Source organism: Culicoides brevitarsis, chromosome 1, assembly GCF_036172545.1.
Source record: "Culicoides brevitarsis isolate CSIRO-B50_1 chromosome 1, AGI_CSIRO_Cbre_v1, whole genome shotgun sequence".
Taxonomy (NCBI): domain Eukaryota; kingdom Metazoa; phylum Arthropoda; class Insecta; order Diptera; family Ceratopogonidae; genus Culicoides; species Culicoides brevitarsis.
The window spans coordinates 38,293,770-38,316,638 of NC_087085.1; the positions used below are offsets into that span (position 1 = coordinate 38,293,770).

General features: G+C 27.1%; 4 protein-coding genes across 4 annotated transcripts; 2 read left to right on the forward strand and 2 right to left on the reverse strand.

The window, feature by feature from the left end:
- The first annotated feature begins 1,734 nt into the window (after positions 1 to 1,734).
- On the forward strand, positions 1,735 to 2,879 carry LOC134838199 (uncharacterized). The gene is made up of 2 exons (XM_063853674.1): positions 1,735 to 1,929; positions 2,010 to 2,879. Exons 1-2 carry the CDS (start codon positions 1,836 to 1,838, stop codon positions 2,714 to 2,716), a joined length of 801 nt encoding a protein of 266 aa, XP_063709744.1. The 5' UTR covers positions 1,735 to 1,835; the 3' UTR covers positions 2,717 to 2,879.
- A 1,422-nt stretch (positions 2,880 to 4,301) lies between these two features.
- LOC134834505 (uridine 5'-monophosphate synthase) lies at positions 4,302 to 6,127 on the reverse strand. Its single transcript, XM_063849217.1, has 2 exons — positions 5,797 to 6,127; positions 4,302 to 5,720 (listed from the first exon to the last, which is right to left on the reverse strand). The coding sequence occupies exons 1-2, from the start codon at positions 5,947 to 5,949 to the stop codon at positions 4,401 to 4,403; spliced, it is 1,473 nt and encodes a 490-aa protein (XP_063705287.1). The 5' UTR covers positions 5,950 to 6,127; the 3' UTR covers positions 4,302 to 4,400.
- Positions 6,128 to 10,460: 4,333 nt separating this feature from the next.
- LOC134837792 (zinc finger protein 571-like) lies at positions 10,461 to 13,852 on the reverse strand. Its single transcript, XM_063853179.1, has 4 exons — positions 13,705 to 13,852; positions 11,626 to 11,739; positions 11,354 to 11,562; positions 10,461 to 11,252 (listed from the first exon to the last, which is right to left on the reverse strand). Exons 1-4 carry the CDS (start codon positions 13,850 to 13,852, stop codon positions 10,461 to 10,463), a joined length of 1,263 nt encoding a protein of 420 aa, XP_063709249.1.
- A 2,532-nt stretch (positions 13,853 to 16,384) lies between these two features.
- Positions 16,385 to 21,613, forward strand: LOC134830607 (serine/threonine-protein kinase/endoribonuclease IRE2). Its single transcript, XM_063844148.1, has 4 exons — positions 16,385 to 16,573; positions 16,786 to 18,622; positions 20,008 to 20,198; positions 20,257 to 21,613. Exons 1-4 carry the CDS (start codon positions 16,493 to 16,495, stop codon positions 21,385 to 21,387), a joined length of 3,240 nt encoding a protein of 1,079 aa, XP_063700218.1. The 5' UTR covers positions 16,385 to 16,492; the 3' UTR covers positions 21,388 to 21,613.
- The last annotated feature ends 1,256 nt before the right edge of the window (positions 21,614 to 22,869 follow it).

Genomic DNA, 22,869 nt, shown 5'->3' on the forward strand with positions numbered 1-22,869 from the left:
AAGTTACACAAAAGAGCCAAACCTTTGTTGAAAATTGATACAAGAAATCAACTAAATTAGGAAATAAGCCACAAAAAGAGAATTGTATAGTACTCGACATTAAATATAAATATACATTTCCTTCATTAAATAAGAGTCAACGTTGTACAGTTAGAGAAATATAATCATGTAATGCTTACGGATTTGACTTTGTAACATAGCAACGGCATTGAAATAAATTGTTTAATTAATTATTTTGTAAAGACAGAGTTTGATTTTGTGGTTATTTTTAGGTCGGAAAATTTGAGGGAGACAGGAAAGCTGAGGTATTAGTGGCAAAAGATGAGTTAATGGTAAAGTATTATGGAAAATTTCGCTTAATGATGGATTTAAGTGATTTAAAAGCTTTTCGAGATTTTAATTTTTTACCGATTTTATTAAATTTTTTTTTATATGAAGTTGTACATTTTAATTTTTTTATATTAATTCAATTTAGGAATTTTATAAAAAAAAATATCAAATTTACTGAAAAAAATTAATTTTAATTCTATGATTTTTTAAAATTAATTTTAATTAAAAAAAAATAATTTTTATTAAAATTATAAATTAATTTAGTTTAATATTTTTTTAAGAGTTTAATTTTTTTGCTGAATTTATTTAATTAATTTTTTTTAATTAGATTAATCTCCTTTAATAAATTTAATTTTAAATCTATGAATTTATTTTTATTATTTTTAATTTGAAAAAAGTATTTTTTATATTTTTATTTAAAATTAATTTATTTTAATTTTTTTTTTTGAAGAATTAAATTTTTTACAAAAATGATCACGAATTAACTTATTAAAAATTAATAGGATGTCTTTAATTTTTGAAAATTTTTAATTTTAACTGAAATTAATAGTATTTTTTAACATTTTTCAAAAAATTTAAAATTTCCCTTTTCAAGAAAAATAAAAAAAAAAATCATTAAACTTTATTTTGTTGTGAGTATAAAATGATATAAAATTATTTTAAGCCCCATTTTTAAAAATTAAAAGATTTTTAAAAAATATTTTTTATTTAAATGACCGTTGAAAATTTGAAAATCGCGTTTTTGCTAATTCAAACTATAAGAGTTCTGAAAATAATGGAAATTTTAAATAAGTTTCTCTTCAATAAAAATTTTAAATTAAATTATATTGACAGATATTAGATTTATAAGAAATTTTAAGAATTAGGTAATATTAATTTTGAAAAAAATAAAAGCTTCAAAAAATAAAATTTTAAGAATTTTGAACCAAGTTATGTAAATATATTTCGTGCAAAATAATTAAAATTATGACTTTCTCATAAAAATTATTTTTAAAATTCATGAAAAAAATGTCCTGAAATTATATACTGAACAAAAAATCTTTATACAAAGGTTATCTTAAAAATTAATTTTAACTCAGAATTTTTTTTTTTATAAAATTTTTTTTTTTTTTAAATTTTTTTTCTAATTAATTTATTCAAAGATTTTTTTAGAAAAAATTAAAAATCATTCGTACCATTAATTAATTTTGTGTTCATTTATTAAGTCACGTGACTTTTTTAACCACGTGGTTTATTCAAAAAACTTGTACAAGAAATATTTATCAGCGACACGAACCATTACTGTTATAAATTTACTACTTCCGGTTGTTAATTTTCCGTTCAACGACGCCAATCTGGAAATGCGGCGAGATTTTAAACTAAATGAGACGAATGAAATTGATACACTTTGTTATACAACTTGAACCAAACCAAACAATTTCGTAAACAATCACTAAAAATTAAAGTTTCTCCATAAAAACTCCTTTTTTAAGCTCTTTAAAGTCATCAAAAGTGGATTTTCGACGATGGCAACGAACATCGAATGGACAAAAGACGCACTTATGGCGCTAATCCAGGCGTACAAGGAACAAACTTTATTGTACGATACAAAAATGACGCGTAAGTCACTGACACAATTAACTTCCTTCCAACATTTTTTGTACAATTCCTTCTTTTACTTTCAAAACAAATCCATGCAGCTCTGTACTACAATAAGAAAGCCCGCCAAGCGGCGATGGACAAGGTCTTGGAAGAGGTCCAGAAATATCGTCCCGGATCGACGCAGCACGACATCGTGAAAAAACTCCAAGTTCTTCGCACGCAATACGGGCAGGAATTGACAAAAATCCGCAAAAGTCAAGGATACGGCGACGAATACACTTACGCGCCGCGCATTTGGTGGTTCCCCGAACTCAATTTTTTGAGGGATTACATGAAATCTCGACCAACTGTGAAAATCGAGGTCAAAGAAGAGGAACAGTCCTTCAAAGAAATGGATGAAGAAGAAGTCAAGGAACCGTCAAACAAGCGAATTATTCTCTCGAAAGACGACAACATCACGATTGTCGATCGCTCGGGAAATCCAATTTCGGAACAAAGCAGCAAAAATTCGAATCAGTACGTAATTTACGAGAACGAGTCTTATTTGGAGAATCCTGATCAAGATGAGAGCGAAATAATTGTCGAGCCATACACGAAACCGTCGTCTTCAGAGCCATCGCGACACGAACAAATCGGAAAATTTGTCGCTTCGCAAATGTCAACGATTAAGGACGATATTTTGTTTTACCAAACACAACATGAGATTTTGACGATAATTAACAAGGCAAACTTGAAACAATTGGAGATGAATATGAAGGGAGGACGAGCAAGTAGTGTCATTAGTTTACAACTCGAATCAGAATAAATTAACTATTTTTTTTTGTAACTTCGGTAGACTTAAAAAAAATAGATTTTTCTTGTCACGAAAATAATTTGATAGATTTTCTTTAAATTTAATTCTTATTTTTAAAATAAAATAATATGCATTGTACAAATAAAAAAATAATATTAATCAAATAAATGAGTATTGAAACAAAATTAATTATTTTTTTTTTATTTAAAAAAATAAAAATTAATTAAAAATAATTTGAATGATCATAAAACATAAATTTGATAAAAAAATATATTATAATTTCACTAATTTTTAATTTTGATAAATTTATTGAATTTTATTTTAATTTTAATATTAATTAATAATTAAATAAAATAATTATTTTCAATATTTTTCATACAAACAATTTATTTTTAATCATTTTAAATTTAATAAAAAAAATGATTTTTCGTTCTGAAATTGATTCGATAGAAATTTTGTTCTAAATAAGTATTAAAAATAATTATTTAATTTAATTATTAATTTAATAATATTTTTGTTTTAATAAAAAAATAAGGCGAAAATTCAATGATAAATTGAATGAATTGTTGTATTTTTTATTTTAATATTTTTTAAAAGTAATATTTAATAAATATTTATTTCAATTAATTAAATTTTTATTTTCAAGTAACAAAAAAATAATTTCTTTTAATTAAATTAAATAAATAAAATTATTTTTTGAATGAATTAATTTTTAATTAAATTATTTAAATATCTAGAAAAGTTAATTAAAGCCACTCCAAATGAAAATCAAAAATTCCCCATTATAAAAGTCAAAAATATTTACCATGAAACACAATAAAAAAAGGTAAAAGTTTCATCAAAAATTATCGCTTTTTTGGTCTCAAAAAATTTATTTAAATTTTTATTTAATTTATCAAGAAATTTTCAAAAAATTAAAAAAAAATTAAATTTAATTTTTTTTTTCTTTAATAATAATTTTCATTCTTTAATTATTTTTTTTTGTTTTTTATGAAATTATTTTTTTTAATTTTTAAATTTGATCCAAAAATATATTTAAATTAATTATAATATTTAATATTTATTAAAATATTTAATTATTTTTTCAAAAGTAGTTTTTAATATTTTTATTTTCAATTAATTAATTAAAAAAATTAATATATTTTATTTATTTATTTAAATTTTTTTTTTTAACTTTAAATTATGTTAAAAAAAAGTACTCAAAATTGTTATTTTATTCAATTCAATAAATTAAGATTTTTACTTTAATAAAAGATATAAAATCGAAGAATAAATTTAAGTCAAAAAAATGGAAAAATGATGAAAAATTTTAAAATTAGCTTTAATATTATTAATTTTAAAATTAATTAAAACTTAATTGAATAAAATATTTTTTATTTAAATATTTAATCATAAATTAAATTTTAAAATTAAATTAAATTTTAAAAAAATTTTAAATTAAATTTTAAATTAAATTAAATTTTAAATTAAATTAAATTTTTTATTATTTATTAAAAAAAATTAATTAATCCATTAAAATCAGTAAACATTAATTTTCGTAGCAAATTAAATTTTTAATTAGCAAAATTGAAGCCATTAAAAAATTTTAAAAAGAAAATTCATCACAAATAAATTTTATTGATTGTCACATAATTAAAAATTTAAAAACGAATATTTTTAGGAAATTCATGGAAAATTCTTGTCACTCAAAAAAACATCAATCTGAGGTAATTCCAACACGTTCACAATACGCACCCCACAGTGCATTTTTATAATTTTCCGCAGCAACCGTCATATTTTTGGCCTGATAAATACCTCGTCCAACAACCGCGATATCAGCTCCTTTCTCCTTAACGACATGCAACGGCGTATTATACTGCTGTCCCAACTCATCGCCTCCTTGTTCCAATTTCACACCTGGCGTCAATTGAATCAATCCGGGATTATCCAAGACGTTATTTTGCGACACAACACCCGTTACAATGTCAATATCCGCACCTTCCGTCGCCATTTTCATCGTTTTTTGCGTGTAATCGGCCGTTATGAGATTTCCGGCGGAACTTAATTCAGCAAGTAAAAAGACGCCCCGTTGCCCGAGATGGTCTCCCATGAGAGATTTGAGTCCTTTTAGTACGTGTTGACCCGGAAGTGAGTGACAAGTGACCAAATCTGCCCATTCATTGATACGAAAAACGCCGCTTGTGAATTGCAAGGCGACTGTATTGCCGATATCAGCGAATTTTCGGTCTTCCATGAGGAGAAAATTGTGCATTTTTGAGATATTTTTCAACGAAGCGATAAATTCTTGGGTGAAATCTTCGATTATATCCACGTGGAGCTTCAAGATGCAAATATGAGGTCCAATTGTCTTCGCCAAGGTTAAAATTTCGTCAGTTTTTGTCAAATCAGCAGCAACACAGAGATTTGTCTTCTTCAAAGACATCAATTTGAAGAGATTTTTCGTCACTTCGGACTTTGTGAGGTCTGCACGAGCATCGAAAGTCATTCCCGTGCGTGAAAGTTTGTTCACGACTTTGGCATCGGCGTTCATGAACGATCCATCGACCTTAATTTGGCACGTTTGGATGTATTTCGCGACGGCATCGACTGTCGCCTTCTCGATTTTGCCCGCATCCAAGAGAACTTGCAACAAAAATGACAAAGTAAACAGCGAATGCATCTTAACGCCGTTATTTTCGGTATTTAAAGCACCTCCTTGCTCACGATCGACCACGACAATGGCATCAGTTACCTCCAAACCTTCCTTTCGCAAGTCCTTGACGGTATCCATGATGCTCGAACCCGACGTGACGACATCCTCGATGATCAAACAAGTCTCGCCGGGCCCAAATTTGCCCTCGATGAGCTTTTTGGTGCCATAATCCTTCGCTTCTTTGCGCCGAATGAGCATCGGTTTGCTGTCTTTCACCGAAATGAGTGTTGCTATGGGCAGCGCCGTGTACGGGACACCGCAAACGTGGTCATACGACAATTTCTTCGTTCGCATGAAGCCGTGAATCAAGTCAGCCAAGGTATCCTATTACATAAGACGAACAACAATGAATGCACAAAGTCATCAATTTTCCATTTTTTACAGCATTTTAACGACTTACCATGACATCTGGATAGCTCACGATGACACGAAGGTCGAAATAAACCGGCGAATTGATGCCGACCTTCATCTTGAAATCGCCAAACTTGAACGCATTTATCTCGAACAACTTGAGGGCGAGGGCCTTTAACTTTGTCTCGTTCGTTGCAGTCATTTTCTTGATAAAAACCTTTTACGCGGAAATACAATTCTTGGGTCAACTGTCGTACAAACGATGAAAAAAATACAAAATCTGATAAGATTACAAATACAAATATTTTTTTTGTACAAATAAAATGCCGGGAATTCGAATTAATTTATTTCCGTGCTCTTCGTTCACGTGTTGCCTCAGAACTGATAACTCGTTGAATTGTTCTTGAGAATTTATACAACTTGTATGCATACAGAAACCTGTTTGATTCCATAAACCACATTTAAGCATTGAAAAAGTCACAAGTTTAATAGATTTTTGTGGGAAAAATGACTTTTTTAAATGGAGAGAGGAAGAAAGTTTGTTCGTCACTACTGGAGTTGAGATATTTTGAAAAATATTCGTTAATTATTTAATGAAAGAAAAATTTTTAGATTGAATTTTTATTTGAAGAATAAAATATTTACCATCAATTTAATTAATAATTATAAATACTACACAAATATTATTGCAAAAATATGAAATTTATAATCGCAGTGATTTTTTAAAAGCTATTTTTTTTTAATTTAAAAAATAATTAATTTTATAATTTAATTTATTTATTTTTAATATTTAATAATTAATTTTTTTTAACAAAAAATAATTTTTAATTTAATTATTAATTAATTTAATTAAAATTATAATTTTATTTATTTTATTAAAAATATATTTAAAAATTGTTAATTAATAATAATTTTTAAATAATTAAAAAAAATATTAATTTTTAATAATAATTATTAATTAACAATTTTAAAATATATTTTTATTTTTTTTATATAAATTAATATTGTATTTTATTTTATTTTTTTTAAATTTATTTTTAATAATTTTTTTTCAAATTAAATTAAATATTAATTTTATTTTAATTATTTTTAAATATTTATTTTTAAATTTTTAATAATTAAAAAATTATTTTTAAAAAATATTTTATTAATTATTAAATATTAAAAATAATAAATTTTCAGAAATTCGTTTGGAAATTTTTTAAAAGTATTTTTTTGATATAATTTAATTAAAATTATTTTTAAACAATAATTTAAATTTTTAAACTCTCTTTAAGAGACATATTATCATAGACATAGAATATTATTTTTTTTTGTTTTTTATCATAATAATTGTTACATTATATATAGCAAATATTATTTTTTTTTTTCAATAATTTTTAAGATATAATTAATTTCATTAATTTTTTCATACGTAATAAAATATCAATTTTAACATTAAAAAAATCGCATTTCAGTACAAAAATCCTTTTCAAGCTTCTAGCCTACTTTCAGCCTCAATGTAGTTTTTTTTATTTTTAATATTTTTTCGTAAAATGGAAAAAATATCATGTCATGTCACCAATAATGTCTAAAAATAATCATCTATTAATTCCTTATCCTTAACTTAACTTTCTTACAGCTTACTTTCCTTATCGTCTATCGTCAATATTCGTTTTTTTTTGCTTTGCCGGAAAAGTTTGCGGAATTATTTTGATAGATTTTTAAATTATTTTATTACATTTTAATTAATAATATTCAATATTTATGATTTTTTTAAACATAAAATTAGTCAAAAAATATTTTTTTAATTAAAATTAAAATAATTAAATTTTAATTATTATTTAATTAATTTTAAATAAATTAAAAAATATTTTTTTTAATTAAAAATATTTTTAAAAAAATAATTTTGTTTAAAAAATTTATTTTAATTTTTTTTCCAAAGATTTTTTAAATTGTTCAAAATTTTTAAATTTTCAAAAAAGTTACAGTAAATTAAATATTTTATTAAAAATCTGTCAAAATATTTCCAACAAATTTATGTCCTTTTAATTCCTAATTATTTATTAATTAATAAAAAAAATAATTCTAAAAATGTTGCTTAATTCCTGCACGCTGAAAGATCCATTGTAATTCACATGTTCATCGTTCAATTTAATTTTTTTTATTTAAATAAAAATATTAATTTAAAAAAATATTTTTTCAGACTTTTTTGAATGGCTGTCATTCCTCCTCGACTAATTTTCAATATTTTTTTCCCAATCCAGACATATTTTCGTTCTATTTTTTTAATTTTTATATTTTTTTTAGTAAATATATATTTTTTTTTCGTTTAAATATCAATCAATCAATTAATAGTTTATTAGTTTAGAGTTGATTCAAAAACACCTTTTTATTATTTTTTAGTTTGAACATCCATTAAATGTGTATTTTTTTTATTATTTTGTGAGTTACCTGAGTTGGTTGTGGTTTCGTGTGTTTTTTTTGTTGTATATTTTTAATGTTATTTAATAATTTATTTTATTTTTTATATTTAATATTTATTTTTAAACATTTATGCGTTAAAATTTGTACTTTTTGTTTGTTGTTATTTATTTTTTTTTGCTTTTTAATTATTTAAATACGTTTTAATAGATGTTAGCTTTATTTTATGAACCTGGATTGGAAATTTGTTTTATTTTTTTTTAAGGGAAACGCCAAAAACTTTTTTTTTATAAATATTTTTTTTTTGTAATTTTACGAAGACAATGAGAAGTGCATTCAATCAAACACAACATCAACTTTTTATTTGTGATTTTTTTTTGTTTGTAAAATGAGGTATTTTTATGTTGATTTATTATTTTTTTGTGTCTATCTAATTATTTTTATTTTTTTTTAGTTTAATGAAATTTGAAGAAAAATTCAAATAAAATTAATTTTCATCAGAGGTCTTCGTGGATATTATTTATTTTTTTTTATTTTTAAAAATGTATAAAGTACAGGTAATGCGAATAATTTTTTGTACTCCATTTTTAGTTATTAATCGTTATTTTTTTTAAATATTTATTTTTTTATTCGAAATCTTATCTTACGAATATATATTTTTATCTCAAAATATGGATTAAGTGCTATAAAAATTATTCTTTTTTTTTGTTAAATATTTTTTTTTTGCCTTAAAAGCTAATTTTAATATTATTTTTCATCTTTTTTATGATTATCATAATATTAATTTTTAATTAATAATAAAGTTAAAGTTTTTTTTTATTACGGGGGGTATACATCCTTTTTAATTTTTTTTATATATATATATTTATGTATATAAATAGTTTTGTTTTTCATTTTTTATCATCTCAACTCAATGGCAGTTCCTATAGTAGTTTTTTTTAATAATTTGTCGTTCGTTTTACGAAATTTAATATGTAATGTACTTAATACTAAGATAGGTAAAAGTTTTTTGGTAACGAAATTTGGAATATAATTTTAAAAAATTAATTTTAATTTATTAAATAAAATTTTTTTTTAAAAAATAAATAAACTTATCATAATAATAATAATAAATTTATAGTAAATAAATTAAAAAAAATAAAATATTAAAATATCATTAATAATGTTAAAAAATCAAATAATTATTATTTATTTTTTTTTAAATGTATGTAAATAAAGATATTTATTTTTTTTTTAATATCTCTTAAAAATATATTTTTCAAAAATAATTAATCACGAATGAAATTCGAATTAGTATTTGATAAATTTAATTCAAATAATTTTGTAATTTATAAAAATTAAGTAAAAAAATATACATTTATGTACAAAGTTATTAAAAAGTTAAAAGTATTAATTATTATTAATAAATTTATTATTAATTAAATTTAAAAAAAATTAATTTTTAAAAAAATTATCAAAAAATTAATTTTTTAAAAAATTATTTTTAAAAAAATTATCAAAAAATTAATTTTTTTAAAAAAAGTAACATTTTTGAACTTTTTGTTATTTTACGATAAAAAAATTATCAAAATAAATTTTTTATTTAAAAAAAAAAAATAAAAATTAATAATTTTAAAATATTTAAATAATTTAATGACACAAATATTTATATTTTAAAAAAAAAAATCAAATTAATTTGAAAATTTTATTTTTTGGATTGTTTCACATTCCATCATCGTCTTTTCTTTTCATTTCTATTTTTTTTTTGTAAGGAACAAATTTTCATTTATTTTTTTATGGATCTCCATTTTCGTTTTATTTTTTCTTTAAATTTAATTAATTTTAAATTAATTATTTTTTTAAACGAAATTCATTGGACGGAGAACTAAAAAAATGATTTTTATTTTATTTTATTATTTTTTTTTTGTTTCAATTTAATTTTTAAATATTTTTTTTGGACTCTATGAGACCATTTTATACACATATTTTTTATTTAAATATTTTTTTTTATTTAGCACATCACAACGCTGTTGGAAACCTCGTTTCAAACAGTAATTATTTTTTTTAATTCATTTTTTTTATTTAATGAAGAAAAAAGTGTGAAGAGAAACATTGACTTGAGATTTTAAATCCGTGATTTTTTTTGAAAGAATTTGATGAAAGATTTTTTTTTGTATGAAAGACTTTAATTTTGAATGCTTTCTTTTTTTTATAAGGAACGATTTTTATTTTTAAGTTGAAAAAAAAATTTTTTAAGTGAGCAGATGATGATTTAAAAAAAATAAAAAAAAATTGGACTTTCAGTGCTTACCAAAAGTCCTTGTACGTGGCTCAGGAGGTGTTACTATTAGCACTTGTTGTGCGAACGGCGGGTGCTGTTACAGGTCCGGGACTTGCGACACTTGCTGCTGCGGTTGTCGTTGCTGCTTCCCCGTTCGTTGCCGAATTATTTGTCGTCATTTCCGACTTTACGCGACGTGCGATATGGGATCGCGTGTGTTTTCGCAAATGATCCTTGCGATAAAAGCCTTTGCCGCATTCGCCACAAACGTGTTTCTTCTCGCCGCTGTGAATAATGTGATGCAGTGTCAGTTGCTCCTTGCGCTTGAACGACTTGAAGCAAATGTTGCAAACGTGAGGTCGATCGGGCACGTGACTCAACTTGTGTCGCGTCAAGTGATCTTTGCGTTTGAGTGCCGCAAAGCAAACATCGCACACGAAACGACGCTCAATGGCATGCGAAACGACATGTTGCTCGAGCATGTGACGATGCGGACTCGCCATTTGACATTCGGGACACAAAAAAAGCTTCGAGCCATCCAATGCGGTCGTTTCCCGAATTTGCCCGGGCTTTGGGCGCGCCTTTTTCTCCTTTGGCGGCTTCTTTTTCCGCTGTTTCTTCTCTTTGGGCGGCGCCGGCACCGCTGGATCTGCATTATTTTTGTTCTTACGCTTCCGTGTGCGTTTCTTTTTCGTGCCGGGCGTCGTCGCAGCCTGCGTGCTATTCGCATTTGTCGCCGTTGGTGTCGCTACAACACCCAAATTTCCGTTTGTCAGCGAGGTAGATGCGTTATTCGATGGAACTTGAACATTTTCGAAGGTAGAAAGTTGCGATTGTTGCTGCTGCACCAACCCGTTCAAGTTATTTGAGGTAGTTTGAGATGTCGCGAAAGCATTTCCGGTGCCGTAATTCGCATTCAAGTTGTTAAAGTTCAACGCGTTGCTTTGCCTTCGACTTTGACGTTGAAATTATTCGAGTCTGTGCCGAAATTCATCCCATTATTGACGTTGTTGGCGTTATTTGACTCTTTTTTGATCGTCTCCGAGTATTTTAAAAAGTGCTGAATGGAGATCGGGAGTGTGGCGGAGAGCAAATGGGATGGATACTCGTTCGAACTGAGAGGCCATTGTTGTAACAACTGTTGATTGAATGCTGGAAAAAAGAAAAAAATTGTTGGCTTGGAGACGAATTTAAATAAAAAAGGTAGCGACATACCCTCGTCTCGTTCCTTTTCAATTTTGTTGTAATTTTTTGTGGATTTTACTTCTTGGTTCATGAAATGGTGCTCCTGACTCGAATAATTTGGTAAGTTGTGGCTGTATTGCATGCCTGGAATGGGAGAAAATTAGTTTTTAAGTGACTTTTTGTTCAAAGTTTTTTTTTTTAAATAGAGAATTTCGACATCAAAGTGCTTAAAATCATCAAAAAATGAGTTTTTAAGAAATTTTTAATGCATGAGAAGAAAGTTAATGAGCTTTAAAATTAAATTTTAATCGTCGAAAGGGCTGTAAATTAATTTAATTCTTTAAAAATGAGCTTCGAATGAAAATTTTGTTCTTGAGAGACTTAAAAAAATTTCTAAAAGTGATAAATTTGTATTCAAAAGGTTCAGATTTGAGCTTTGAAATGAATTTTTGTCCTTGAAAAGTTTGAAAATGAGCCCCAACATTTTTTTTTATATTCAAAATGGTTAAATTTGTTCCACAGAGTGACATTTTATTGTCAAAAGTCTTAAATTGTGGAAAATTTAATTTTTTGATTTTTTAAACAAATAATTTTTAATTTTTTAAAAATAATAATTTTTAATTTTAATTTTTTTTTAATTAATTAATTAAATTTTAGTAATTTTTTTTTTCAATTTTAATTAATTTAATTTTTTTTAAATTTTTATAAGTTTATTTTTTTTTATTTTTTTTTGCAAAAACCCTAAATTGTGGAAAATTTAATTTTTTAAACCAATAATTTTTAAATTTTTTAAAATAATTATTTTTAATTTTAAATAATTTTTAATTAATTAAATTTTAGTTATTTTTTTTTTGATTTTAATTAATTTAAAATATTTTTATTTCAGTTAATTTTTTTTTTTCAAGAAAAATCTTAAAATTTATTTTAAGAATGATTTTTTTGTCAATAAAAAAATTTGAAAATCGTCTCTAAAGTAAAATTTTTTCCTCTAAGGACTTAAAATCGATCCTCAGAGTGATATTTTTTTAAAAGCAAAACCTAAAATTGAAAGTAAAAGTGAAGTTTTTGTTCAATTAATGCTCAAAAATAATTTTAAGGAAGAGATTTTTTTTCAAAAAAAGAACTGAAAATAGTTTTGATAATAATTTTTTTTGACTAAAATGCTGAAAATCGTTTTCTAAAATAAATATTTTTTTTTTCAAAAGCCGAAAATTGATGATGAAAGGGATGTTTTTGACATAAAATGAATATTTAAAAAAAAATTTTTCTTCAAGAAGCTTGAAATTTGTCCTCAAATCGAAAAATCTACCATCAAAGACTTCAAAAAATAAACTTTTTCTTTAAAATTTTTCTTGATAGGCCTGAAATTGACCTTGAATAAGTTAAAATTGATTTCTAAACTGAAGTTTTTGTCCTTAAAACATCTAAAATCGATCCTGGAAATGTTTTTTTTTTATCAAAACCAACAAATTAGGATTAGAAGATAAATTTTTTTGCCTCAAATGACTTGAAAAAGTTAATTTTTCTAAAAAACTTGCCATTAAAAAATTTGAAAATAATTTTTTTCATGAAAATTTGTCATTAAAAAGCTTCAAAATGAAAACTTTTCGCTTGGTAACACAAAATAAAGCTCTAAAGTAATTTTAATTAAATTCAACTTTTGATTTTGTTTGTCACTAAGCTGACCTAATTAGCTTCCATTCCTTCAATTACGAAATTTTTTCCTCAAATTATCCGTAAAAATTGTCTGTCAACGTTAATGTTCGTTCAACGAGAAAAACTTTGACATTTTTCACGAAAAATCAAGCAAGAGAAAGTTTTTCCTCGTCGTACATATGTCGAAAGTGAAAGTACGAGCTGTACACGATGAAAAAAAGGAAAATTTATCCTTGAAAGCCGGCACTATAACACATCTACAACAACAGCCGAAAAATTTATATGTCTCTCCCCGCTGTTGACGGCAGCACAGACAACACAGAACATGTCGTCGTCGTCGCTCGTATGAATCACAAAAAATCGATAATGCCGGCCATTATAGAAAATTATTGCCTCATTGCGGCGGCGATGCACGGAAAAAGGGAAAAAGACATAAAAACTGCGGATATTTACCTTGATTCGAACTTGTTGAATGCATGTTGTAGCGATTGATGAGGGCATCTTGCTCGGAAAAGGTGCTGCAAATCCCGTTTTGCGGCTCGAATTTCGGCGAGAACTGATGAAAGCCCGAGAACGGACTGCCGAATGCCGAGAAATTCATGCCGTTGCTGCGTTCTGCGACGAGTTTCGTGACACGACAGAGCCTGGCGCAACTTTTCGGTGCACAAAAGTGACAAAATAATAATTTTCCGAATTAATTTCGCGGAAAACAAATGCTCACAGACTGATTCGAGGAAAAAACTAAACCGTATTTGATGTCCTTTGGAATTTTTAATGTCTACGAGGTGTTTCGTTGCTGTGCTCGGCGTCGGCGCATGCGTTCTCTTTCTCCGAAACGCTCGTCCTTGGAACAATCTGCCGAAATTTCGCTCGAAATTCCGTGAAAGTACGGAAAATTTCGCCAATTTACTGCATCAAAGCCCTTTTTGGCACTCAAAAAATCACAAATTCACCCGAAAAATGTAAAATTTTTAAATTTTTCATTCAAAAATTGACTTTTTACGAATTTTTTTCATGCAGCAACGAGCTATATGCCACAGAAACAGCAGCTATGAGAGGTACAAAAGGATGATTATTAACTTTTTTCTACGTCTCCGATTTTTTTAGGACACAAATTGTTTATTCATGAAGCAATTTTTTCGAAATTTTTCACTTTTCATCCTCGAAATGACCCGAAAAGCATCGAAAAATGTGATTTTTATCCAAAATTGGGAGCTTTTAAAGGGGTTTCTTTGCGGAAATGAGAAAAGCCGCGTTCGTAATGATGTGGAAAATCCTTGAACTGATGTAGGTGAGAGAGGGGAAATGGGAAGTACGGAGGTGTGAATGAAAGCAAAAGTATGGAGGAAAGAAAATGTCGCGACGACGGTTCGTAAAACTTGACCTCGGACAACAGTTTTAATGAAATTCAGTTTTTTACGGGGAAATTTTTCATGGAGTTAATGAGAAATTTGGAGTTTTGTGTAATTTTTAGTGATTTTTGTTGAAATTTTTAATTTTTTTTAGAAGTTTTGAGAAATTTTCATGGATTATTGGATTTTCATGAAAATTATACGGGCGGATGATGTTTTTCGTAATAAGCTTTGACGGATGAAAATACGAATGATGTAATCAAATAAGTAAATTGGATAAGAAATAAAAAATTGATCAAAAATGAAAATTTTTGATAAAAAATGCTTTAAATTGACTTTAAATTAGAAATTGGAAATAGAATTTAAAAAAAAATATTTAAGAAGAAAAAATATTAAGTTAAAAAATATTACATTTTCGTAAAAATTCATAAAATAACAAAATTCTTAAAAATTAAAAAAAATAATAAAAATTAAAAAAAAAAGTTACAAATTTTCAAAATTTTTTTCTATTTTAATTAATTTTTTAAATATTCATTTCTATTATTATTTAAATATTTAATTAAATAGGTATATTAAAAGAAATTTAGTTAATTTTTTTATTTCAAAAATTCTTTAATTTTTTTTTCTTAAACTCAAATCGTAATTTTTTCTGAATATTCTTAAGAAAATTTATTTATTTTTATTTTTTTTTATTTTATTCATTTTATTTTATTTTTTTTTTATTTTTATAATTTATAAAATTTTTGTACCTGAACAAAAAAATACAGGAAATTTTAAAAAATATTTTTTATTTTATTATTTATTTATTTTTTTAAAAATATTATTTGATATTTTTTAATTACCTAAGTACTTATTATAATTTTACCAAAATTAAAAGTTATTAAATTTTTATTTTTTTTCTTTAATCCTTAAATTTTTTTAGAAAATTTATTATTATTTTTTAAATTAATTTATAACATTCTTGCAAATAAAATTTAAAAAAATAAAAATAATATCATTTAAATTTTTTTTTAATAATCGCATACTTTAAATCTTAAATTTTATTTAATTTAATTTATTTATTATTTTTTTTAAATAAAAATAATTTAATTTATTTAATTTTTACCAAAATTTATTTAAATTTTTAAAAATTTAATAAAAATTTTTATAATTTTTTATTTTTTAAGATTTTTTAAATTTTTAATTTTTAAAATTTTCTTTGAAAATAATATTTTAAATTATATTTTTTTTAAAAAATATTTTTTTCAAATCCGTTTTAAAATTTTTTAAATAATTTTTTTAAATAAAAATAATGAATATATTTAAATTAATTATTTTATATGGAATTTTTTATTAAATTTTTTTTTTATAAGTATTTCAAAAAGTTCAAAATAATAAATATTTTAAATTAATAAAATTAAAAATAAAAAAATATTTTTTATAATTTTTTTATAATAATTTTTTTCTAATTTTTTTTAAAAAAAATTTTCAAAAAAATTAAATTGAATTTTTTTAATTTAATTTATTTAATGAAAAATTATTAATTTAATTTAATTCAAAAATTAAATTATAACCACGTGACCAAAAATCTTTAACTTCCTTTTCAAAAATAAAACAAAAACATCACACTTCCGCATCGGCGGCGCTCTTTTTCAGAAATTGCCGGAAAATTGAATTAGCGCATTGGCGAATTTCTGTATCACGTATAAATCATGCATCACTCATCTACTCAATTCCATACATATTCACGCATTTCCATAGACATCTGCATTTCACGTGGATTTCCAAAGGATTTCCGTAAATTGCGAAGTTACAAAGAATTATCAAAAAGAACCGTCGAAATCGTCGATAAAATCGAGACTTTAAATGAGTTCGTGCGTGCTTTCAAGTTGAACGCATCGTCGAAAAAAATGTTTAGCAGCAGATTTATATTTTTATTCATTCCGCTGTTGCTGATGGGCAGCGGATTGATTGCATCAGACAGAACGGAGGTTTGTTCTTTTTTTATTTTAGAATTTCATTTGATGACGACTTCGATTTTGGTTTTTTTTTGTGTGTATGCATGCGGGAATTTCGAAGCCGAAATTTTTTTTGTTGAAACAGGTGGTTTTTTGCTCTCATTACCTACCGGGCGACACAAAAAAATAAATTTTTTCGAGAAATTTCGAATTTCATAATAAATAATTAATTTTTTGTCCCGCAGGATTGCACGGATTTGGCGAAAGACGAAGAACCGTTGCTCGTATTTTCTACTTTGGGGGGCGGATTAGTGGCCGTTGATCCCGTATCGACCGAAGTACGATGGCGCATCGAAGATGAACCGGCAATTAAAGTTCCTCCAACCTCAGCGGAGTGTCCTCGTCCCAAATTTTTGCCGGATCCCCGTGACGGAAGTTTGTATCGTTTGCAGGGCGTGAGTGGATTGAAAAAAATGCCTTACACGATCCCACAGCTGGTTGCCAGTGCTCCATGCAAATCGAGTGACGGCATTTTATATTCGGGCAAGAAAAAAGATACTTGGTTCCTGATCGATCCAACGACAGGACGTCGCGAAAAAGTTTTGGGCTTTGGTGCGCCGCCCACAGGCACCCAAGAATCCATCGGATGGGCCACGAAACGCGCAATTTATTTGGGCCGCACTCAATATACCGTCCTCATGTACGACAGCAAGGCAGATGATAAGAAACCATGGAACGTCACGTTTTACGATTACGCGTCGCACTCCATGGCACCCGAACTGACGAACGATTACGAGTATTTGCATGTTTCGAGCAGCGAATCGGGCGCCGTGGTAACGCTCGATCGCAAAAAAGGCACTTTAATCTGGGAAAATGACTTTTCGACGCCGGTAATTGCCGTTTTTTTGCTCGGCCGAGAAGGATTGTTATCAGTTCCCTTCACTACGGTATCAGATCAAGTGTTGAACGATGTGAAAAAGTTCGCGAAAGAGGGCGATGATAAGAATTTTGAACTATTTCGCACACTTTATGTGGGCGAACACTCGAGCGGATTGTATGCGTTGCCCTCGCATATCGGAAAAGACGAGCCGTTGATCTCAATTGAGTCGAAAATCAGACAAATTGAAGGCCCAAAGGACTCGGATGACTCGGAGGAAGCTGTAAGTGAGCCCGAAAAGCCCGGCGATTACAAGAAAAATGTCATAAACTTGAACGAAATCATCCAAAATCAGAAAAAAATCAAAAAAGAAGCGATTGTTGTGCTCGGGCATTATGAAACCCCATCCGTGGAAGAAGATAAAAACTTAAAAATTTCTCCTTCGACGCCTGTCATCAGCGATGTTGCTACAATTGCCAAATCCCCAGCGCCATTCGTGACTTTTGACACCGGAAATGGCTTCATAATAACTCCCGAAGCCCCCAGCACGGAAGATAAAAGTGTTCGGATGAAGCCCGAGGACAATCGAACAAACTGGAATGAGATCCGAAACCAAAAAATCGTCAAAACTCTCTATCTTCGCGCCAAACAGTGGCTCGATTCGCAAGACAACAAAATTTTCAAACTAATAACGATCATTTTGTGTGGCTGTGTGATCTCCTTTTTGTGGTATTTGCACATTACAGTCAAAGAATTGAAGCAACAGAGTCAAACAGGCTCCAATGGACCTTCGAGCGGGCGAATTCATCATCTCGAAGATCTGGGAAGCGGTGAAATTCGCATCGGAAAGATCACTTTTAGTCCAAATCGGGTGCTCGGGAAGGGATGTGAAGGTACATTTGTGTTTCAAGGTACCTTTGAGGAGCGACAAGTTGCTGTCAAGAGACTCTTGCCGGAGTGTTTCACGCTTGCCGATAGAGAAGTTAGTTTATTGAGGGAAAGTGACGCACATGAAAATGTCGTGAGGTACTTTTGCACGGAGCAGGATAGGCAATTTAGGTATATTGCGGTTGAATTGTGTGCAGCAACGTTGCAGGATTATGTCGAGGGACCGCGTGCGAAGGAGCTGAAAGGACAAATTGATATGTTGACAGCACTTTATCAAGCCTCAGCGGGGTTGGCGCATTTGCATTCGTTGAATATTGGTAAGTTTTTGTTTTTTTAAGGATTTTGAAGAGAAAATTTTTCAAATGTGCATTGGGATAAATTTTTAGAATGTTATCTGGGGCAAAAAAATCAAAATTTGAATTAATTTATTTTCAAAATGTGCATTGGGTCAAAATATTATATTTAAAAATTAGAAAAATTTCAAAATTTGCATTAGGACAAAAATTGAGAATCAAAATTAGGTGAAATTTATTTGGAAAACTTTTGAAAATATGCATTGGGGTCAAACTTAAGAGGTTCGAAACGAAAAAAAAAATAAAATTTGCATTGGGATATAATTTTTAAATGTTAATAGGAACAAAATGATAAAATCTTCAAATATTATCTTAAAAATTTTCAAAATGTGCATTGGGACAAAAATTTAAATTGATGATTGGGATGAAAATTCAAATTTTTTATTATTTAATTTTTTTCAAATCAAAAGTTCATGAGGATAAAATATTTTATTTAAAAAAATTCAAATCACTTCAAAATGTGCATTGGGTTGAAAAATTTGGAATGTAGATTGGAGATTAAAAAAATTAAATGTGCATGGGGGATTTTTAAAAAATGGGAAATTTTAAAATTGTTTGATTTTCATAATCTACATGAAGTCAAAAAAAATTTATAAAAAAATTAGAAAAAATTTAAAATGTGCATTGGGATAAAATTTTTAAATGTTAATAGGGGCAAAAATTCAAAATTTTTTAAATTTTTTTATTAAAAAAAAAAATGTTTCAAAATGTTCATTGGACTTAATTTAGAATTTTTTTAAATGAAAACACTTCAAAATTTGCACTGGGCAAAAATGTAAAATTTTTATTTGAGAAGAAAAAATCAAAATATGCTTTAGGAAAACTTAAAAAATCTGAAAATTTTCGAATTTCATCTAAAATTTTATAATTTGAAAATTACAAAAGTTTTAAAATTTGCATTGGGAAAATTTTTCAATGCAATAAAATCAAAATTCGTTCTTCTGACGAAACTTTTTTTTAATCAGAGCGAGTAAATCCATTTGTTTCAGCCATCATCAAGCTCATTTTCGAGACCTTATCAGTAAAAGTAGTAGACAATTAGTCACGCAACGTTATTTTTTCAGCCGGTTTTTGATTGTTGTGCCATGTTTATGATATTTTTTTAACGAATGTCTGTTAATTGTTTACTTTTTTCACTTATTTAGATGAAATTCAAACAAAAATGCTTCGAGAAATATTTTTTTGATATCAGAAATTTTTTGTTTGAATTGAATTTTGTTTTTAAAAGTCTCGAAAAAGCACATTTGAAATTTTGTTTAAACAGTTTTGAGACACAAAATTAGTTCAAAATGAGAAAAATTGATAAATTTTTATAAAAATTCACTTAAATAATTTTTTTTTCATTGCAGTTCATCGTGACATCAAACCACAAAACGTGCTTTTGTCACTTCCGGATGGTTCCAACACCGTTCGCGCCATGATTTCCGACTTTGGATTATGCAAGAAGCTCAATTTAGGAAGAACGAGTTTTTCACGTCGATCTGGAGTGACAGGCACTGAAGGTTGGATTGCTCCTGAAATGATTCGTGGTCAAAGAACGGTAAAAAAATCAAATTTTATTTTAAAAAAATGACTAAAATTATTTTTTCTCATTTTAGACAACTTCTGTCGACATTTTCTCCATGGGATGCGTTTATTATTACGTTTTGACGAACGGTTCGCATCCCTTTGGTGACACTCTGAAGCGACAAGCGAACATTTTATCGCATGATCATGACCTGCGATTGCTCAATTGCACAGGTCCAACTCACAAAGGCGTCTTAGCGGAGGAAGTTATCAAAGACATGATTCATCGTGACCCTGCGAGAAGACCTCCGGCACGTGCGGTGCTCAAACATCCTCTTTTCTGGAACGAAGAGAAGATTCTTGCCTTTTTACAAGACATCAGTGATCGCATTGAGAAGGCAGATTTGACGTCGGAGCCTCTGAGATCGCTCGAACGCAACGCCAGACTCGTCGTTCGTGACGATTGGAGTCAACATCTTGATCCCGAAGTCGAGGAAGATCTCAAAAAGTTCCGCGGCTACCAAGGAATCAGCGTTCGTGACTTATTGCGTGCCTTGCGGAACAAGAAACATCACTACCACGAACTGAGTTACGATGTGCAACAAGCCTTGGGCACCGTTCCCATCGAATTTACGCGTTACTGGATCTCGAGATTTCCGCATCTCGTGTCCCATTGTTACCATGCCTTGCAAATTGTCGCCGAAGAGTATCTTTTCAGGTCATATTACGACGCCAACTACCTTTTTACGCGTCACAGTTACTTGATGTCGCACGAATATGACAACGTAAAGTTAATTTCTTTCTACGAAAATAACATAAAAAATGTCAGCAAGTCGCCGAAACGAGTAAAACCCCCGTCAGATGCGCAAAAACGATCGCCAGCGTTCTTGCAGAGGACCGAAAATCAAGAAAACAAGTCGCCAACTAATCGACGAGGCATGTACAACTTCAAGCGATACACGCCGGAGGAGAATGGACTGACAGAAGTGCCTGTTTTTATCACGCGAGACCAAATGGGGAATTTTCTCACGTCCCCAAGTGACGCCCTGAAGAAGCAATCGCCTGCGAAAGACCCGGAAGAGCCCAAAATCGTGTGGAAATTGCCCGTCGTGAATGAAGAAGTGAAATCGCCGCCGCCGGGATTGACACCCGCTACACAACAACAACCAAAACAAAACAATAACAAGAATAAAGATAAGAAGAAACGTAAGAAAGATGAGTAAGTCTTTACTTTTCTTTTAAATTTTCAACAAAAAAAATGTCACGAGACATTTTACGTAGAATTTTAAGTGCAATTTTTACCATAAAAAAATTTTTACATATGAAAAGTGTAAGATAGAGAGTAGTTTTTTAAGAAAATGTGCAAATTTCTTCAAAACTTTACTCGAATCGCTCCTTTTACTGATCTCGACTTCTTGCTAAAGTCAAAAATTTAACAAAAAATCTTTAAAAAAAAAATTGGCCTCTTTAAAAAAAAAATTGAAAAATCAAACATTTTATCAGAATTTCTAACATATTCACTTAAAATCTTTTTTTTTTTTTGAGATAAGAAGTTCCTTATCTAACACAAATTTCAACACAAATATTTATTTAACTGATTTATAAATATTTGTGTAACGTAAATTTGTTTCAATTTTAATAATAAATATTTTGCACAAAAAAATAGAATTAAAAAATATTTTTTTATAAAAAATAATAATAAAAAAAAACACAAAAAAAATAATTCTTACTCTTGGATTGATATTTTTATACGAGTTTGAGTTTTTCAGTGTTTTTTATTGCGCAGTTGAAAAAAAATGATAAAAAAGGAAATTTGTAACCTTTGAAGCAGGTGTTTTTTATGCCAAATAGATAGATTCTTTCTAAAAAGATAAAAATTTATATATCTGTGATAAATGTTTGATTCATGTATATGATAAAAAAAAATATTAAACATATAAACGAAACAAAAAAAAAATAAATAAATAAAAATCATTACAAAAAATAAATAAATTTTTAAGGAAAAAGTACTTTGTATATCAGATTAAGTGAATAAAACTTAATTTTCTGACTTCTTTAAATATGAAAAAAAAATAATATTTTTATTTTTTTTTAAATAATGAAAATTCGTTTAAAAATCATTTAAAATAAAATTTATATTTTTTTAAAAAATATTTTTGGCTTTAAATTAAAATTTCAAGTAAATTAAAAATCAAATTAAAGTAAAAAATATTAATTTTATTTACAAATTAATAAAAATCTCTTTTTTCGAAATTAATTTACAAAATATAAAAAATTTTAAAAATTTTAATTAAAAATAAAATAATAAAACGGATTTTCTTACAACTTTTTCCTGCCCAAGTATTTTGTTATTATAGTTTAGAAACTAAACATTCCTAATCGCCAAAAACTAAAAAAAAATCATTTTAATTTTTAAGTTTATGTTTAAAAAAAAATATTTTGGAAACAAATACTAAATTTAAGACAAAAACAAAAAAAATAATTCTAAGTAAACAACGATTGTTGCTCAAGAAATGCAAAAACTACTGAAACTTCTAAAATAAAACAACAAAAAAATTTCATTAGTTTAAGAAATTGTAAGTACTTTATTGAATACATTTTTTGGTTGTATTTGTTGTATTTAAATAACATTATAATCATACAACATAGTAAGTTTAAGAAAAAAAAACCAATCGGCATTTAATATTTTTAATAAAAAAAAATCA

What these genes read in the sequence shown, in the direction of transcription:
- LOC134838199 (XM_063853674.1), top strand. Translation starts at nt 1,836, where the DNA reads ATGGCAACGAACATCGAATGGACAAAAGACGCACTTATGGCGCTAATC. An exon ending in GTACGATACAAAAATGACGC is followed by an intron (nt 1,930 to 2,009) that starts GTAAGTCACTGA and finishes AAATCCATGCAG; the next exon opens with CTCTGTACTACAATAAGAAA.
- LOC134834505 (XM_063849217.1), bottom strand. Translation starts at nt 5,949, where the DNA reads ATGACTGCAACGAACGAGACAAAGTTAAAGGCCCTCGCCCTCAAGTTG. An exon ending in TGAGCTATCCAGATGTCATG is followed by an intron (nt 5,721 to 5,796) that starts GTAAGTCGTTAA and finishes CTTATGTAATAG; the next exon opens with GATACCTTGGCTGACTTGAT.
- LOC134837792 (XM_063853179.1), bottom strand. Translation starts at nt 13,852, where the DNA reads ATGAATTTCTCGGCATTCGGCAGTCCGTTCTCGGGCTTTCATCAGTTC. An exon ending in TTCAACAAGTTCGAATCAAG is followed by an intron (nt 11,740 to 13,704) that starts GTAAATATCCGC and finishes CTCCCATTCCAG; the next exon opens with GCATGCAATACAGCCACAAC. An exon ending in TGAAAAGGAACGAGACGAGG is followed by an intron (nt 11,563 to 11,625) that starts GTATGTCGCTAC and finishes TCTTTTTTCCAG; the next exon opens with CATTCAATCAACAGTTGTTA.
- LOC134830607 (XM_063844148.1), top strand. Translation starts at nt 16,493, where the DNA reads ATGTTTAGCAGCAGATTTATATTTTTATTCATTCCGCTGTTGCTGATG. An exon ending in TTTGCATTCGTTGAATATTG is followed by an intron (nt 18,623 to 20,007) that starts GTAAGTTTTTGT and finishes TTTTCATTGCAG; the next exon opens with TTCATCGTGACATCAAACCA. An exon ending in TGATTCGTGGTCAAAGAACG is followed by an intron (nt 20,199 to 20,256) that starts GTAAAAAAATCA and finishes TTCTCATTTTAG; the next exon opens with ACAACTTCTGTCGACATTTT.